At 43.2% G+C, this 18,630-nt stretch overlaps 1 protein-coding gene across 2 annotated transcripts in view; it reads right to left on the bottom strand.

Moving 5' to 3' along the window:
• Positions 1-7,198, bottom strand: part of LOC113650343 (cell wall protein AWA1-like) — a 34,953-nt gene extending 27,755 nt beyond the window's left edge. The window contains exons 1-3 of one of the 2 annotated variants that reach the window (XR_007138758.1): positions 7,066-7,198; positions 5,021-5,205; positions 4,695-4,939 (exon numbers count right to left, since the gene is read on the bottom strand). Coding sequence is in view for 1 of the 2 variants with exons in the window: in XM_027158638.2 (XP_027014439.2) it covers positions 7,066-7,131 (66 nt within the window). In the remaining variant the exon portion in view is untranslated. Of the gene's footprint in view, positions 1-4,694; positions 4,940-5,020; positions 5,206-7,065 lie in introns of those variants that run through there. The other variant, XM_027158638.2, reaches the window with a different exon arrangement.
• Positions 7,199-18,630: the final 11,432 nt, after the last annotated feature.

The following is an 18,630-nucleotide window of genomic DNA, read 5'->3' as shown; positions in this document are numbered from 1 at the left end:
CGCCGTGTGTGTCGCGCGCGGGCGAGGTGCGCCGGTTGCGCGCGACAGCGCAGCAGACGGTCGCTCTCGCCGTGAGATCGCGCCCTAGCTCGTCGTGTGTGTGTAGCGCGTGTCGCGCACGCAGCGCGTGCGTGCGTGTGTCGCTCGCGCTCACGCGCGCGGCGCCACGCCGTGCGCGCGTCGCGCGCGCGCGTGCGAGCGAGAAACGGTATGAGAGCGAGCGAGAGAGAGAGAGCGAGCGGGAGACGTCCGAGAGCGAGAAGGTGTGTGTGTGTGTGAGATAGAGCACAGCGCGCGCCGAGCAAGTGCTAGCCCAACGCAGAGTGCTTGTGTGTGTGTGCGCGTGCAGCGGCGAGAGCCGGTGTTGTGTGCGAAAGCGAGCGAGCGCGACGCCGTGTGAGCGCGCGAAGGTGGAAACGACAGCGAGGGCGTGTGTGTGGTTGTGTTGAGAGAGACGGGCCGCGCGCGGCGTGCGTGGTGTGGTGGGTGGTGCGCGCGCCCGCGCGCGGCGGCGCGGTGTGCCGCGCGCGCGAGCGCGGCGGGGCGCCGGTGTGCGGGCGCGCGCGACGCCGGTGTGTGTGTGGTGTGTGCGCGCGCGCGCGCCGCGCGCGCGCGCGTTTAGTCCGCGCGAGCGGCGCGCGCGCGCGCGCGCCGCGCTCGAGAGAGAGAGTGCTCATTAATAGCCTAGCATGAAAAAGTGTTAGGCTTGTCACCTGAAAAAGTGCAAAATTGAGACATGAGTTGATTGTGTGTGTGTGTGTGTGTGTGTGTGTGTGTGTGTGTGTGTGTGTGTGTGTGTGTGTGTTTGGGGAATACACACTAGGACTTTTCCCCTGATACCACTTCATTACCAGACGTAATCTAAGAGTCTAAATGTCCTTGCACTCCTCTCATTTTCAGCTATGGCTGCCTTTATTTCCCCACAGCAAGTGGTTTATATCCTATTTGGCGATTTTTACCTGACGACACGAGCCGCTACAGGAGGAGCGAAACACATCAGAGCAAACCCAATTAAGCTGAGAAAGTCCTCATTTGAATCTGACACAACGCAATAAAGCTTTTAACGCCGCCGCCGTTCACGGCCGCTCAGGAGCTCTAGATCAAATCTCCAGAGAAATCTTTTATTACGACTTTTACGAGCGCGAGCGTGCGTGTGTGTGTGTGTGTGTGTGTGTGTGTGTGTGTGTGTGTGTGTGTGTGTGTGTGTGTGAGGACGTTCAGGCTAACAGGAGAGGGTTTATTTCGCTGTATCGGATCCTGAGAGTGAGCGCAGGCGGGATGAGTCCCAAAGGAACGCTTCACTCCGGATAGGTAAATATTCAGAGCAAGATTTCTGTTTATGCAGGACAGAGAAGGAGGAGTCTCGTTTTATTGTTCCTGCTACCGATACGGTGTGATTGCTGGAATAATGTGGATTTACCAGACATTTCATTTGTGAATGCTCAGCAAATGCTGAGTCTTGCAAATTCTGTTTCCCATTAAATTCTGACTAAACGAAAAACACTGTATATTTAGTGGCTGAGTTACAGAATAATGGCTTTACTCAAAGGCCCAACAGGGTTAACATCCTGGATCACATGATACTATTAAACGCAAATCGAGTGTATAGCAGCACACTGGCTAAGTGTGAAACAAAACCCCTACAGTTGCTGGTAGGTGAGTGAAACTACCAGCTCTTTCCCAGTGCGTCACTAACGATCATTCACATGAAATGATTTCGATGCAATGAAAAATGTATCTTAACTTTCTCTTAAACACACTCCTCAATCCAAGCTAACTGATGGCACTAGTTAACGCAAAACATTGACTAGCTAAAGAATATTCAAATGATTTCCTGAAACCTACAGTATTTATGAGTAAATAGCTTGAACTTCAACTCCACCGAATCGGATCGTTTGAGCGTTTAAATCGACACGTCCAGCGTATTTAACATATTGTATTTATCTTGCAGATTTATACTGACATTCTGTATAAAAAATATAAAGCAAACCTGTCCATTTACTACTTAGCTGACTGACGCATATCAGTTTGAAACCTGTTCCGTACAAATCTAAAATTTGGTGTTCCACAAGGCTGTGTTCTAGGACCACTAATTTTTTTTTTGTAATTGAAAGGTTAATCATTTCAATTACAAAAAAGTTAGTGGTCCTAGAACACAGCCTTGTTGAACACCAATGTAAACCTGTACGATCCATCCATCCATCCATCTATCCATCCATCCATCCACTTTACTGAAGTTCTCTTACTACAGAGAGTCACAGGGAGCTTTGAGCCCATTCTATCTCACGTGACACATACACTACAGACAATTTAAAGATCTTTGGACTGATTGGAAACACCAGAAACGGCCCACGCACGAAGCCCACGCAAGAAGCCCATGCAACGCAGAGACAGGAATCAAACTGCTACTTCAAGAGGGGTTAAGGGAAGTTTTCTCCTTGGAGACAATTTAAAAAGGACAAAATCACAAGTGATGAATTGCTGAATGAATAAAATGACAAATGTTGGGAGCCCCACAAATACCTCTGTATATATTTGTCTCAGCTCTGAACACAGCTCTATATTGCAACCATGAATCACCGAGACGCCTCCACGTATTTGTCCAGTGTCGGTCGCGGGTGCTTGTTATACGGTCTTTCCTGGCAGGGGTTGAGAGAGTAAATAAGCTGGTAAACGTGCTGACAGCCTTGTTAAATTCTGCACAGGATGAGGCGAGGAAGACATATTTTGCGTTGTGGGATGGGAGGCACTGTGAAGGATTTGGCTGCTGATCTGATAAGGGCTTTGTTGTCTCTGGGAATTGTGTGACAGAGCACGGAATTACGGCCAGATTGACTTGGCTGGGTCTCTTTCCGGGTTTGAACGGAGACTGATTGCGTGATGCAGGAGAAATGAGTACAGCCATGGTGGCATTCAGAGGGGGAAAAGGTGACGCTGCAGCACCGAGTGAAAGCACTGGACCGGCGTTATCGAGTTAATTCAGATCAGTCGTAACAATCTAACGATCTCAGTCTCTTAGCACCATAAAGCTGTTTTGGTATTAGAGTCAGACACTGGGACACGACTCTATTCACAGTCTGATCCTTTTGCTGTTCTGATCCAGTAGTTTGTATGATCCAGTGCCCATATATCCTGGTTTAACACCGAGATACAGTGGGGTTTGATGCCATATTTTTGATGGAAAAACAAAAGCTACTGCCATGGGAGCTTGTAATAATTGTTCTCGGCATGCAGCTTTGAACTCCATCAATGCAGCCCAGATCTGTGAGAAGTCATTTCTCTAAAGGACATCTTTAATAACGTTCTCGCAGAAAGCCGCACAAGTTTCGCTCTCAGAAGGACCCTGCTCAATTCAGCGAGGTTCACAAAGGTCAGATTTGAACAAAGCAGCAGGACTCGCGAGGCTTTCTACAACTCCTTTACTGGATGAGAGCAAAGCTTCTTTGCTGACAAATGATCACTACTAGGGATTACGGGCCGGATGCTGGACCGGTCATCGATTTGATGTAAAAACCGTCTCCTGTTATCGTATCTTCATACCACAAAATTAGTGATTGTCATGCATAACTAGCGGGCATAAAAAGGCAGGAAAAGTACTCTTTCCTGTGTTTGCCTCGCTTACTCTTTCATTTTTGGGAAATATTCGCTACCTTCAAGTGCTTCATAATTCAGCACAGGTACAATTTTTTTTCCTTTTCCTTTTTCCTGCCTGAAGCGCTTCCAGCCCTGTGAGTCAGAAGTAACAAAAATGATCTGCTTTAAATGTTAAACAAGTAATACTTTTGAAAGAAAGACATGCACATAGCCATGAGGATATTCCAGCACTTCCTTTCACGGAATCTAAAAACGAATCCTAAAATCATCTATTATTTTCTCCCCTCAGCCATACAGTAGTTTTCTTTCTGGACTTATTTTCAGTACAAATACTGAAATAACTGTGGCTCTACACAGTGCTCGATCCTGGAGCACTTATAATTTAATCAGCTGCATCCATCACAACACAAATCACACCTTTAAGACCGACCAGACCCAGCCTGAAGCTATGGAGGACCAAATGGGTCAAACACAGGCCTTTTTTATGCCAGGACACTAAAGCTGGATTTCACTTGTGCTAATTAAAACTGTACAGATTAAAAGAAAGGTTAATGGGTTAATAGGAATTAAGACACCTGAAACAGATCACCTGTGATCTTTCCCACCACTATTCATGAGGAAACAATCGACGTTGTAAGTGAGCATGTGGATTATTTAATTGTTATTGTTAGAATGGGGTATAGAAGCCTTTATTATTGCCACATATACATTAGAGCAGAATTCTTTTCTTCACATACCCCAACTGAGGAGGTTGGGGTCAGAATGCAGGGGTATCTATGATACAGCGCCCCTGAGCAGGGAGGGTTGAGGGCAGTGGCAGCTTGCCTGTGCTGGGCCTAAAACCCGGATCCTTCGATCAACAACCCAGAGCCTTAACCAGTTGAGACACCACTGCCCCCAACACCACTGCCCCACCACGGAAATACAACTGGTTGCACGTCTTACGTTGACCATTGAACTTCAAGAACTGTTTCAGGTTTCCATTCAGCTCCCAGTATCATGCAGAAGGCATACTGTAATTTATGTATGTATGTATGTATGTATGTATGGATGTATGGATGTATGTATGGATGTATGTATGGATGTATGTATGGATGTATGTATGGATGTATGTAAACTCGAGATCTTCTCAATAAGGACTGTGAATGATGCCTTGTAATGCCTAGTATCCCATCCAGGTGCATCCCTACCTTGTGTTCAGTGTTCTTGGTAGAGAATCTGCTTCCACCACCCTTCGTTTACTGACATTTGCCGAATCCATGACAAAAAATATATAAGAATGGCTGACTACAGTGACCAGACCAGGAAAGGGAATGCATCACTCTTCCCTGAGGCAGCACAGGACCTGTCAAGACATATAAACATGAAGTGATGTGATGTGACAGAGTGACTTTGACATATGGTTTCTTTGAAATCATCGACAGACCGTGTCTTTGTTTCACTTCAGGCAATTTGCGTGCTGAGAACTTCCGCCTTTAACAGGAACTATGCTGAATTCCAGATCTTGTTCTAGATCAAGGGTGATTGATCTTATCGGGAAAGTGCTGACGTGGCTGCAGGCTTTCACTCACCCAAGCAGAAGAAAGCCTGGCGGAATCAAGTGTGTGGGTCCTGATTGATTAGAATAATAAACCGTGAGGATCAGATCAGACACCAATGTTCTGGAAAGTATGCAGCAGTTTGACAGGTGATGCGTTAGACAGAACGAAGCTCTGAGCTCGGGGAGACTTCATTAACGCCGCTCTGTCAGTGGCGCTGCTCTTTGTTTAACCTTCCCGCCCATGAAGATTCCAGCCCTCACTTTCACAGTTGGCCTGAGAGGACATCTTCATCTTTGAATTACAGGGAAGCAGGGCAGTCATTAGCTTCACACATTCTGCGAGTCGGTGCCAAGACAGTGCTGCTCTCATGACAGAACGGAGCTGGAGCAGATTTTCTCTCTGCACTTGACCAGGCACATTAGCTGGCCGTATTTCTTTATGGAATTTAGCGGAATGTGTCAATATGTTAGCAAATACGCTAATGACACACTGAAAATGTATCCATTCTATAATTATTACATTGCATAAAAGGGATTCATGAGGACATTTGGTTTTCCGAAAAAAATGGTCATGTTTTTAGGCGTGCAACCAAATCAACTAGCAAAAGACATCAAGCAAGTGGATGTGGTAGCTCAGTGATTAAGGTGTTGGGCTACTGATCGGAAGGTCATGGGTTTGAACCCAAGGTCCAATAAGCTGGCACTGCTGGGCCCCTGAGCAAGGCCCTTAACCCTCAGTTGTAAGTCACTCTGGATAAGGGTGTCCGCTACAGTAAATGCCGTAAATGTAAATGGTCTAGCAAACGGTGACCCGAGCATTTTTTTGCCATGTGTGCAGGTAAGCTTTAAAAAGAAATTGCTGGAAAAATTTTAATAGTGCTAGCAATATGTTCATAAATCAGTAAATATTTATCACTGACCCAGTCTCTGGAGCGAGACAGTGAGACAGCAACTAGGTATAATTATTGCGTTTATAGGCCTAAACCCTCCAGGCAAAGGCATAATTTGTCACACAAAACATGAAAAATACATCGTTGATTCAAGTCTAGTGGGCTTAAGTGTTAAATAATTGCACAGTACTGCCTCGGGTTCCTTTCGCAGAGTGCTTCAAACCGCCAGGCTCCTGTTTTGACATAAAGAAAGCCTCATATTTTCGCTGGCTATTTTCTTGCCTTAATGCGTACCATTTTTGCTGTCACCTGATATGAATGCTGGTTCATAAATCTTATATCGCCGTTGCTCTTCGTGTCATTTTCTGAGCTTCTCGGTCCCAACACTTCCACTCAGGTGTTCGGTGTGTTACCTGACAAATTGAGGTGAAAAAATGATGTATTCGGCGCAATAAAGACGTCACGGCCCGGGGCACGTAATGAAACGATAGGCTCTGGTACAAAGCCTCGTGTACACCATCTCTGAGGTATTTTTTTTTCTTTTTGAGATGGAATGTAGTAGTAGCAGCAGCTCATCAGCGATGTCAGCGATCAGATCGTCTACAGACCAGACAATCTACAATCTACACATAGCCTTAGGTTGGATTCCAGTTGAAAAGCAGCCTTTTTAATGAATAAACCTACTGAATAATGGTTAACAATTTCAACCAGCTCATTGTTCTGTTTAGGTTCACTCGGAGTTTAAGTAGCCATCTTAGCATCTAAGTATGGCGTCAAGCCATCTTTCCAATGTTTGCATCATCAGCTCTTAAATTCCTACTTAGTGTTTTTGAGTTGAGGTCCTAAAAGCGTAATCTGATCCCTGCACATTATCACGTCTTCAGTAAGTTATTTTTTTTTATACTCCACTTTTCACAGATTTTCACAAATGCATGCTAATACTCTTATTGACCCAATATATATATATATTTTTTTAAATATTTCTATTTAATGTGTCAAATTGTTGATTGGGTTATTAGGAAGCTAGGAAAACTAGCATACCTTTGTTATAATTGAAGGTAAGCTCCTTCCTAGTAGATAATTCCTCCATACCTCACAGAGAACCATTAAATCCTCACCAAACCTGAACGATGAATCAAACCTGAAGATATAAAAATTCAAACTCAAAATTTAGGAAGCTATAAAACACCAAAAAAAAAAAGGGTGAATAAACACCAAACCTTCAGTTTATGGAGGTCACAGGTGCACAGGTGCAATCATTAGGAGAGATGGAATTCCTGGACTGGATTCCTGGATCACCTCCACTTGAGATCCGGATTTGAGAGAACGTCTTATTGGTCCGTTCCACATCTCGGTCTCCCTGTGACTCGAATTCTGCTTTATTCAGGGTTCAGTTCTTTTTAAATCCTTCGAAATAATCGGAAGCTATTTTAACGTTTCCCTTGATGAAGAAGACTGCAGATGTCGCAGATGACTTTCATTTAGCCAGCACGCCTTCACTCTTGTTAAACCATGTGATAATTGCTAATAAATAGAACACTTGGCTTGAAACAATTAGCGGTAATTTCACTGGGTACGGTACAGTTAATGTGCTAGACGTGGATTCTGTTTAATGGCCTTTCATTGGCGGAACACACAAACTGTAAAGATTTCATTTTTTTTTTTTTTTTTTTTACCACAGATTATGATTCAAATTAAAATCCTACACTTAAGAAGCTGTTATGGGGAAATCATCAACTGGATTGAAATGAAGACATGTCTTAATCTTTATTCGTTTATAGCTACATTTGATGTCTATGAGACTTTTACACTATAGCAGCTATAAATAGTCAGGAAAGTGGAATCGTTTCCCAAAGGTGGATGTGCTTTACATTCCCTCGACCTCTGTTCAATTTGATATAAATCAGTAGAAACAACCATCACCAAAATAACAAGCTTTGCTGAGACAGAATATTTTATGACATCAGGGCTATCAAGTGTCACTTGGGTGCATTTGGGTCTTTTGTCACGCTCTCCCGCCACACATCGTATTTCTCACCCAAGAAAAACTTTTTGACTATTTATCATATATTTAATATGCCGCAGCACCCAAAATGTATCAGTCCGCATCGCTGTCTCTATGGAACCGGGCAGGAATGACACTTATCAGCCAATCAAAAAAAAAAAAAAAGCTACACAACAGCCAATCAGAAAATAGCACTATCTGGGTAAGATTTAACGCAACAACCAATAAAAAAAAACAAAAAAAAACATATTCATTAGAGAGGGTATTTTCGATAGTCGGTTAGAACAAAACCTCAACACGGAACAGCTTGTCTCTGGACGGGACATTGTCCTCAATCATGACCGTAAAAATGTGGGCTTGAGCCGAACTGTTTTATATGGGAGCAACATGATATACAAATGATAAAGGAGTCCAAAAAAGCAACGGTGTGTGTGTGTGTGTGTGTGTGTGTGTGTGTGTGTGTGTGTGTTGGAGATCATGCTTGCCTGTCTTCAAAACTCGAGAGACCTGTGACACGTAAATGCCGAACATCACGACTGTCCGTATTTTCAGTTCTTTCTCAGGAAAAAGATGTCAGCGATCTCGTTAACTGTGCTTGTGTTCACTTTATTCTCCTAGACACGGTCTTGAGTCGGAGACATCTTGTTCCTTTGCGTCACCTTTTGATGTCTTTGGTATGAAGTGGGCTGCTTTTATGTCCGTCTAGACTGCATCCTTTATATATATATTATATATTATATATTAAATATATAAACCATCAAGCTGTCCTTGCTTTCTCAGCCTAACGAACAAAATCGTGGTCACATCTTGGGCCGTCAGTCTGGCTGGAAAACCCCAGGGAACTCGTTTGCATGCTTTCCGATCTGATTGACTCGAGTCAACCATCCGCTAACAGATGCAACATTCTGCTACGTCGCTACGTCTGTGATGCCTTTCCTTCGCCGAAGCTGACAAATTCTCCACGCAAAAAGTTAAACTTTGAAATATACACGACAACACGACAGACTCCGGCAGCAGCAGCAGCAGCAGCAAAAAAAAAAAAAAACCCAAAACAAACAACCAAGATGTTTTATGTATATGAAGCACATTAACATCACTAAACAGATCAGAGGCAGAGGAAGCAATATATATTTACATATCAGTTCGGCAGCACGTTACCGCTCTGCTGCTTGCAGCATATCTGAATGATTATCTGCCATCGTTTTTGTTTCCGACTGATCGTTCACCATAAATAGATAAAGACCCTGCTTATGTATGCTTGAAGTACATCCCTTATGTGTGATCTTAATCGCGGAGCTTCTTTTGTTCTTGTGAAAATGTCACCTCGCCAATTAGCGTCGAACGCCTGCTGATTATCTCGAGCTAATGAAAACTGGCTCGTTCTAATTGATTTTGACTCGTGTCAAAACTGAACGCTTCATCGAGTTGAAACATTTAAATGTGTGAAAATGGATTGCTGTTTATTTATGGAGTATAGCATGAGGGATAAATCTCTATTCTGTAGCATGTATCCTACCCAGGGTCACATGGAAGCAGGGGTCTGTATCAGGAGGCATGGGGCACAGGGTGGGTCATGCCTTGTATGGGATACCAACTCATCACGGGGCACAATCACAAACACTGTGGACAACCTACAACCAACCAATTAACCAACATGTGTTTGGGCTGGACGAGGATCCCCTAAGGGCAAGAATAGAACCCCAAGTCCCAGGAGTGTAGTAACTACCGAGCCACCATGGTCCTGCCCGCTCGTTTAACCTCCAGTCTTTAGTAACCAAGTACGATAGTGATTACGATTAAGTACGATAAAGACTAATATGTTGGGTTACTGATTATTTTCCTACAACAGCACATCAGGAAGCGTTAGAGCAACAGCACCGCCGCATGTATCCATTCCCTTCTATTATTCTGCTCAGTGAGCCACCATTGCACCCTTAGGCACCGTTCAATTTTTTTTTACCCTTAAACGCTGTCAAGCTCCAAGTGCCTGAGTCATCATTTGACACGCTATGATACAACACTCTAACCTTGAAAGAACCCAACATATTTTTTCAGTACTCTGTGTCTCAGTGGGCATTCAATTAACTCCAGCCAAAGCCGAGCGTATGCGTAAGGACATGAACGTGGTCTTTCTGCAACAGTGAATTTCCTGTGGTTACAGACTTCACATTTGACCTTCTACACTGAATAATAAAGTGCATTTCGATTAGGCAAGATGTCGTTTACGTGTCACGTTCCGAAAGTCCCCGTAATTTGAATCCCAGCATCCATCCTGTAATAATATCATCTTTTTCTAATCTAATGTCTCCCAGATGGTGCCGTGACCCAGATATCACCTTAACACACAGAGTGAGAGAGAGAGTTTAACCCAAAACCGAACCAAACTGAACACATATCTTTAGACCGGTGGAGGAACCCGGAGTACCCGGAGGAAACCTGCCTACACAGGATGGAGATGGGAATTTAGCCCCCAGACCCCGTGTGGAGGCGTTAAAAACAAAATACATTGTTTTTTTTTTCACCAGCGCAACCTCTGGTAAATAAACCAACAATTCTACAGACTCTTATGCTATTCTTTTTAGCCATCATGTCCACTAATAAATGTTGGTCCTGTTAGGATTTCCCCGTAGCAACACACCATCACCTCTGTAACTAAGCAACTCAGTTTTGATCTTAAGTGAAATAGGTATTGGCACGACTTATTTATTTATTTATTTATTTTTAGTTCTTAATTACCATCGCTGCTCGTTTCCCCACGCTAAAAACATCTGTGTCAGTAATCGCTCATCTGATTTCTTTCTCCACCTTCCCCCCAGAGGTGCCCCGCTCGTTAGACGTAGGAAAGGCTTAATTGCAGAAACGTGTTTACTTTTCACACGATCACCAAGAAATATCACATCGAAAGAAGTACAGGTAATTACAGCAGGGCGGATTTGTGAGAAAGATGGTCGTTACGTACAGCTCGTGAGCTCACAGACAGACAGACAGACAGACAGACAGACAGACAGACAGACAGACAGACAGATGGCTACCGGATTCCAGACACCGCAGCAAGCGGGAATGCGAGATTTACTAAATGTTGAAATTAGGGCTGTTTTTCTTTTCTTTTTTTTTATCCCACTGTAACTGCAAACATCTGTTAAAAATCATCTGCATCTCCATCATACATCAGAAACCACGACGATCAACTTTACCCTCAGCTTCTTAACGTAAAACCTCAGTTAATCTAGATTAATAATAATAATAATAATAATAATAATAATAATAATAATAGGGGGGCACGGTGGCTTGGTGGTTAGCATGTTCGCCTCACACCTCCAGGGTTGGGGTTCAATTCCCGCCTCCGCCTTGTGTGTGTGGAGTTTGCATGTTCTCCCCGTGCCTCGGGGGTTTCCTCCGGGTACTCCGGTTTCCTCCCCCGGTCCAAAGACATGCATGGTAGGTTGATTGGCATCTCTGGAAAATTGTCCGTAGTGTGTGTGTGTGTGTGTGAGTGAATGAGAGTGTGTGTGTGCCCTGTGATGGGTTGGCACTCCGTCCAGGGTGTATCCTGCCTCGATGCCCGATGACGCCTGAGATAGGCACAGGCTCCCCGTGACCCGAGAAGTTCAGATAAGCGGTAGAAAATGAATGAATGAATGGAATAATAATAATAATAATAATAATAATAATAATAATAATAATAATAATAATACAGAGTTTTTTTTTGTCCACCCTAATCAGCCGTGAGTTGATGATGTCATTACAACAATCTTCTTAGAAACTTATGATATCATCATCAGCTAAAAGACAAGCGCAGGGTTACTTCTCATCCTTTACTTTCTTCACATTCACCGGAATCACTTTCCATTTCCACTGCAACCGAAATCCTCCATCAGGTGTAGCCTCGGCTTCTTTCTTTCTTTTTTTTTTTCTTAATTTTTTAATAAAATTTTTTTTCTCAGTTTAGTGCGAAAGCCTCCTTATTTTATTTAGCTGCCCTTCAGAAATCGGAAGCTTCCCAAATCGATTTATTCCACGTCTCATCACGGATGCAGTTTTACTCGTGAGAGCTCGTGCCTCGGTTTAAAATGTTTCTGAGGAATTTCACGGATCAGTAAGGTGAAGAAAATGTGGATGGAGTAAAAGTTGTGCTCAGGAGGACTTGTCAGGTTTGATTTATTAAGTGAAGCTCTTTCTTTCCCTCCGTGCGACTGACGCTAAACTGTCACTCCTGAGAAAATGGATGAATCTCAACACTCGCGTTGGAGAAACAAGACTCTCGGTTGTGTGTAACTTCAGCACGGATTTGCCTTCTGAGAGCTGAGAGCGTCCACGTAAAAGAAAACCCACGGATTCTCCTTGATTCTTTTTCCAAAATTTTACATATTAAATATTAGATATGAGATATTAGAAGAGGAGGGGGGGGGGTGGCTTAGTGGTTAGCACATTCGCCTCACACCTCCAGCTTTGGGAGTTCGATTCCCACCTCCGCCTTGTGTGTGTGTGGAGTTTGCATGTTCTCCCCGTGCCTCGGGGGTTTCCTCCGGGTACTCCGGTTTCCTCCCCAGGTCCAAAGACATGCATGGTAGGTTGATTGGCATCTCTGGAAAATTGTGTGTGAGTGTGTGAGTGAATGAGAGTGTGTGTGTGTGCCCTGTGATGGGTTGGCACTCCGTCCAGGGTGTATCCTGCCTCGATGCCCGATGACGCCTGAGATAGGCACAGGCTCCCCGTGACCCGAGGTACTTCGGATAAGCGGTAGAAAATGAATGAATGAATGAATGAATGAATGAATGAATGAATGAATGATATTAGAAGATCCCTGTAATATGTAACTGTCCACTTTTCCGGCCACTTTGCTGAGATCCTCCTAATCAATATTTAATGTATATTTATAGTGTCATGCCCTGCATGTATTATTTTGCTCTCGCCTCATCGATCTGGCAGCAGCGAAGCTCGACTCCTGGCCACTAATCTGTGTTCTTTTTTTTTTTTTTTTTGCCTGGTCGACTGCACGATAAAGAGAATCCCAGTCATCGATATCGATTTGCATGTTCCTCACACCTCCGCCATAAGAGGTAGAGCCTGAGGCTTGAATGCGAAACGATGTTTTCCTGTTAAAAGAGCAGTGAAGCATCACGCGGTGTTGAGTTCAGAGTCATCTCTAAAGAGAACGTGGACCGTTCCGTAAGGACTCGATGCTTTGACCTTCATCGTCGCTCCAGTCGAGGCATCATTTCCATCCTGGATTTTAAACTTGTTTTTATTTCGTTGCAGTAGAAACTCAGTGTTTTGCTCTCATGCCTTCAGTTGGGGGTTAATCTGGTGTGGAGAACCAGATACGAGCTCTAGGATGTATGTCAGGTTTCTAGGAGATTTTTAGCATTTATGTATTTATTTATTTATTTATTTATTTTTATTAACTGGTGCTAATTCATGGAAGTGATGTAAAGGTGTGAATATTTCATATCTGCACTTTTTTCCGGGTTCAGCCCGAAGAAGACGTCGTTCGCTCGACCGTCGTGCGAAAGCAATCTAACCTTTATTGATTGGTGTTATTTCACCTGCAAGCCAAGATTGTGTTATTTAGCTCCCTGTTTTTCCCCCCAGTTCATATCAGATCTGTCATTCACTGCGGTTGCTGTGCTGCTTGTTTTATTTATTATTATACTGTAACTCGTCATCAAGTTAAAATTGGGCTCGTTGTTCACACTTCAGGTGCAAAGTTTCAGGATATTTGTAATGTGGAGAAAAGTTCAGCAGAGAATCTGTCTATCTTTTACAGGATATTTTTATCTATTTATTAAAAAATTTTTTTAAATGAACGAATGAAGGAATTATCAAATTGTTATGTGTTATTTAATAAATTTACGTCATCTTTTTTAAATGATCTATCTATCTATCTATCTATCTATCTATCTATCTATCTATCTATCTATCTATCTATCTATCTATCTATCTATCTATCTGTGATTTATTTTGGTGTGATTACTCTCTCTCTCTCTCTCTCTCTCTCTGTCTCTCTCTCTCTCCCTCTCTCTATCTCTCTCCCTCTCTCTCTCTCCCTCTCTCTTTGTCTCTGTCTCTCTCTCTGTCTCTTTCTCTCTCTCTCTCTCTGTCTCTCTCTCTCTCTCTCTCTCTGTCTCTCTCTCTGTCTCTCTCTCTCTCTCTCTCTCTCTCTCTCTCTCTCTGGGTTTGATCCAGATTTTTAAAAGATGTAGACAGGAGCAAAGACAAGGCGTCCAGGCAACCTTCAGCTTCAGTATGTAAAAAAAAAAAGACATCTCTCCCCCCACATACACACACACACACACACACACACACACACACACACACACACACACACACACACACACACAGATGTATTAGATGTTACGAACAGTTCTGGTGCTGGCTGCTACATTCACTCTGACACATAAATATAGCTAAAATCTCTGGAGAAGTATTTGGTATCTCTTAACAGTAAACTAAAGCTCAGTTGTTTTTACCGCTCCGCTGTTGTCACTCCTACAATCCTTTCTTCTCGTATCTCTTTCTGCCCTCCGCGTCCTCGTCTTCTCTCTTCAGTGAAATCAGGAAAGCCATCTCTGCACTCGTTCTCTCTGCAGCTCTTCCGTCTCTGTTCTCAGCGCTTGGCCGAGATCCAGTGCGGCCCGGCGGTTCGTGGCAGCTTGACGCTTGAATCGTCTTCTCTTATCTCGGGCCCAGCAGCTCTGCTCCAGGAGGGAAACTTGGTGAACTTTTGCAGAAACCTGTCAAACTGACTGCCTACAACATTCAGTAGGAGGTTAGTGAGACATCCAATTACGCAACAGATTTTATCTAGATGTGATTATACTATTCCTGAAGAGGAGAGTTACACTTCCTCAGATGTGTCACATGACCTTTAATCAGGAAAGTCTACAGTATCAGTGCTTTATGGAAAAATTATGCGCCTGGCCATTTCGGCATCTTTTTACTGTTCGGACATTTCTTTATCGACTCTTTACAGATTCTTTAGTGACTCTCTTTACTGACTCTTTACCGACTCTTTACAGATTTTTTACTGACTCTTTACAGATTCTTTACTGACTCTCTTTACTGACTCTTTACAGATCCTTTAGTGACTCTCTTTACTGACTCTTTACCGACTCTTTACAGATTCTTTACTGACTCTTTACAGATTCTTTACTGACTCTCTTTACTGACTCTTTACAGATCCTTTAGTGACTCTCTTTACTGACTCTTTACCGACTCTTTAGTGACTCTCTTTACTGACATTTTACAGATCCTTTAGTGACTCTCTTTACTGACTCTTTACCGACTCTTTAGTGACTCTCTTTACTGACATTTTACAGATCCTTTAGTGACTCTCTTTACTGACTCTTTACAGATCCTTTAGTGACTCTCTTTACTGACTCTTTACCGACTCTTTAGTGACTCTCTTTACTGACTCTTTACAGATTCTTTAGTGACTCAATTGACTGACTCTTTACAAATTCTTTAGTGACTCTCTTCACTGACTCTTTACAGATTCTTTAGTGACTCTCTTTAGTGACTCTTTGCAGATTCTTTAGTGACTCAATTTACTGACTCTTTACAAATTCTTTAGTTACTTAATTGACTGACTCTTTACAAATTCTTTAGTGACTCTCCTCCCTGACTCTTTACAGATTCTTGAGTGACTCTCTTCACTGACTCTAGTGACTCTCTTAACTAAATCTTTACTGATTCTCTTTAGTGATTCTTGTTACTGAGTCTCTTAAGTGAGTCTATTGACTCTTTATATTTGGTGACTCTCTTTACTAACTCTTTTAAATGACTTATTACTGACTATATTTACTGACTGTCTTTACTGACTCTTTTTTGACTCTATTTGCTGACTCTTTACTGACTCCCTTTCCTGGCTGGATATCTCATTACTGTTCAAAAATCCAGCTGATTTAAAACTAAAAATCTTTACTTTTCTGAAAAGACACTACTAGAAATGCTCTTGCTGCAAATTGGCCTTGTGTCTCATTGATCACACAGTGTGTTTTTGTCTGTGTGTGAGTGTGTGTGTGTGTGTGTGTGTGTGTTCCTTTAAACCCCTTTTCACTTTCCTTTTCTTCCTTTCTTTTCCCCCACACAAGCTTGCTTTTGTTCTTGTTGAACACAAATAAATTCAGAGCGCTTTGCAGTCTGCCTTTTCTATTTGTGTGTTTTAATAATGCTATGTAGAGGCAGAGAAGAAAATCCTTCTTTAACGCTAAATCAGGTTAAAGAATCAAGAATGTCTGCCAAGTCTCTTTTTAAGCTCGTAAAACTGCGGGCCTCCTCATTAGCATCCGGCGTTCCCGTTCCTTTCAAACAAAAGAGACGTTGTATGTTTCCTATCTCGTGAAAAAAAAAAAAAAACACTCCACGCACTCCACGTCACGTTCACCATCAGGAAATCGTACACGTCGATTTATCGACTCGATCCGTCGAATGCAGATCCGTCTAATTAATTAGCCTTTAATTACAAGCAAATGTTGAATGAATGGCGGCGCTAGCAGGTGTGTGTGTGTGGCTTTCTGGCTTAATGAAGGAAGGCGTTCGAGCATTGTTGCGCATTTGTGATTTCCACCCTGACTTATCCCTGCTATTCATTTTCCGTTCGAGAGAGCACGGTCATATTTAGCAAGCGGTTCACATCGCGCCTATAATGAACAGCGCTCTGTTTCCTGTCACATGACCCTTCCTGAAAACTGAGGCCCGGAGCGTATCGGTGTTAATGCTGTTATCAATGTTAACAGCAGCTAACAATTTCACAGCTTGGGTTAGCGTTCTTAAAATGACCTTTTCACATAATAATAGCAACCTTAACCTTTAGAGTATCTTATAGGGATGGATTGAAGCGCTGAAATTGGAAGAGTTGTCAGAAAGGCATTTGATATCTTCTGGGAGGTTTGAGAGGTGCACTGAGGTCGTCGGTGTAGCAGAGGGAGATGCATGAGAGCTGATAATTCAAGCTAATTTAGTATTCGGGAGAACAAATCTGGACCAAGAACTGACGTCCTGAAGAAGTCCAGCACAAGACGAGATCCATGAGGAACTTTAACACAAGAGTGGACCAAGAAAATACTGGAATAAGATCTGACCCTAGAACTGACTTCTGAGGAACTCTATCACAAGATTATACCAAGATCCGGCACCTTGAAGACATATGATCTGTTCGCTCAACCCAACTTATCATTTAAAGAGAACCAAAGTGTACCAAGAACCGATCCTTGAGGGACTCCATTACAAGACTGGAACAAAAACAGACTCCCGAGTATCTCCAACACCAGATTCTTAAAATAGCTGCATACCCAGATCCACTGCATCGCATCTGCAAACTAAAGTCAAATGCAATCTCTTACAAATGAATGTCAGCATGGAAACCCAACAGGAGGGAAAGTAATTAAAGTTTATCCTGTGTACCGTGTATAAACGATCTGTTTTTCGATTTTTATTAGAGGTAGATTGTTTTGAAATGATGCTAATAATTCTGATGAAGGTAGAATTAAATATTCCTAAATATGATGGGGTTAAGGAAAAGGAACGTGCTGTGATGAACAGACGGTGAAGGATAGAAAGACCTTTTACAAATCAAGGGCAGCTCTGAGAATTTGAACATGACGTGTCGGCTAGAAGGCATGTGGCACTGCCAGCCCGGCAGACAGGTTGGTGCCATTTGGGCTCTACTCTTGTGTCCTTATTAAAACTGAAATGAGTGGGAGAGATCGATGTCACTCAGGCAGCTGCAGCTACATAAGCATTAATATAAAAATACTGGGGGGGGTTCGGGATAGACCCGGGCACCCATCCGTCCTTCTCGGCTGATATTTTTAGGACCTAATTTCTCGTCTTCACATTTTTTCGACAGGAAAATCAACTGCATCTACTGTGACATATGCTGCTGCGCTTCTAACCGTGGATTTGGGCCGGCAAACCTGCGAGCTGAATTTGGATCCGCACACCTTGTATTCCTGTGTGAGCATGTCTAATGACTCTGTGTGCAAATTGATTGTGTCTAGGCAGCTGAGCCAAGCCAAGCCTGCTTTAGGCTCACCGGTGGCAGACTCTAGAGAGGCAGCAGATGCAAATTGCTGAGCTTCTAAACTCATGCGTTCCAACAGTAGTACTGTAGGAAGGAGAATCAGCATGGGCCAAGACATTAGTAGTAGAGCTCAGCAACAAGAGTACCTTCTGTTGATGTTCCTTTTTTAAGGACTCATAAACTTCACCCTGCACTTAAAGTACTGTAGATTCATAAATCCTTTATTTGCCAGTTTGCATTGTTGAAGGAGAAATTGTTTTTGTCACATATGGGGAAGTCGTGGCCTAATAGTTAGAGAGTTTGACTCCTAACCCTAAGGTTGCGGGTTCGAGTCTCGGGCCGGCGATACCACGACTGTGGTGCCCTTGAGCAAGGCACCGAACCCCCCCAACTGCTCCCTGGGCAGCACAGAATACAGTAAATGGCTTCCCACTGCTCTGGGTGTGTGTTCACGGTGTGTGTGTGTGTGTGTGTTCACTGCTGTGTGTGTGCACTTTGGATGGGTTAAATGCATAGAACAAATTCTGAGTACGTGTCACCGTACTTAGCCGTACGTCACTTCACTTCACGTTACAGT

Source organism: Tachysurus fulvidraco, chromosome 20, assembly GCF_022655615.1.
Source record: "Tachysurus fulvidraco isolate hzauxx_2018 chromosome 20, HZAU_PFXX_2.0, whole genome shotgun sequence".
NCBI lineage: Eukaryota > Metazoa > Chordata > Actinopteri > Siluriformes > Bagridae > Tachysurus > Tachysurus fulvidraco.
Note: the sequence above shows the minus strand (reverse complement) of the source record. Positions and strands in the feature narration are given on the sequence as shown.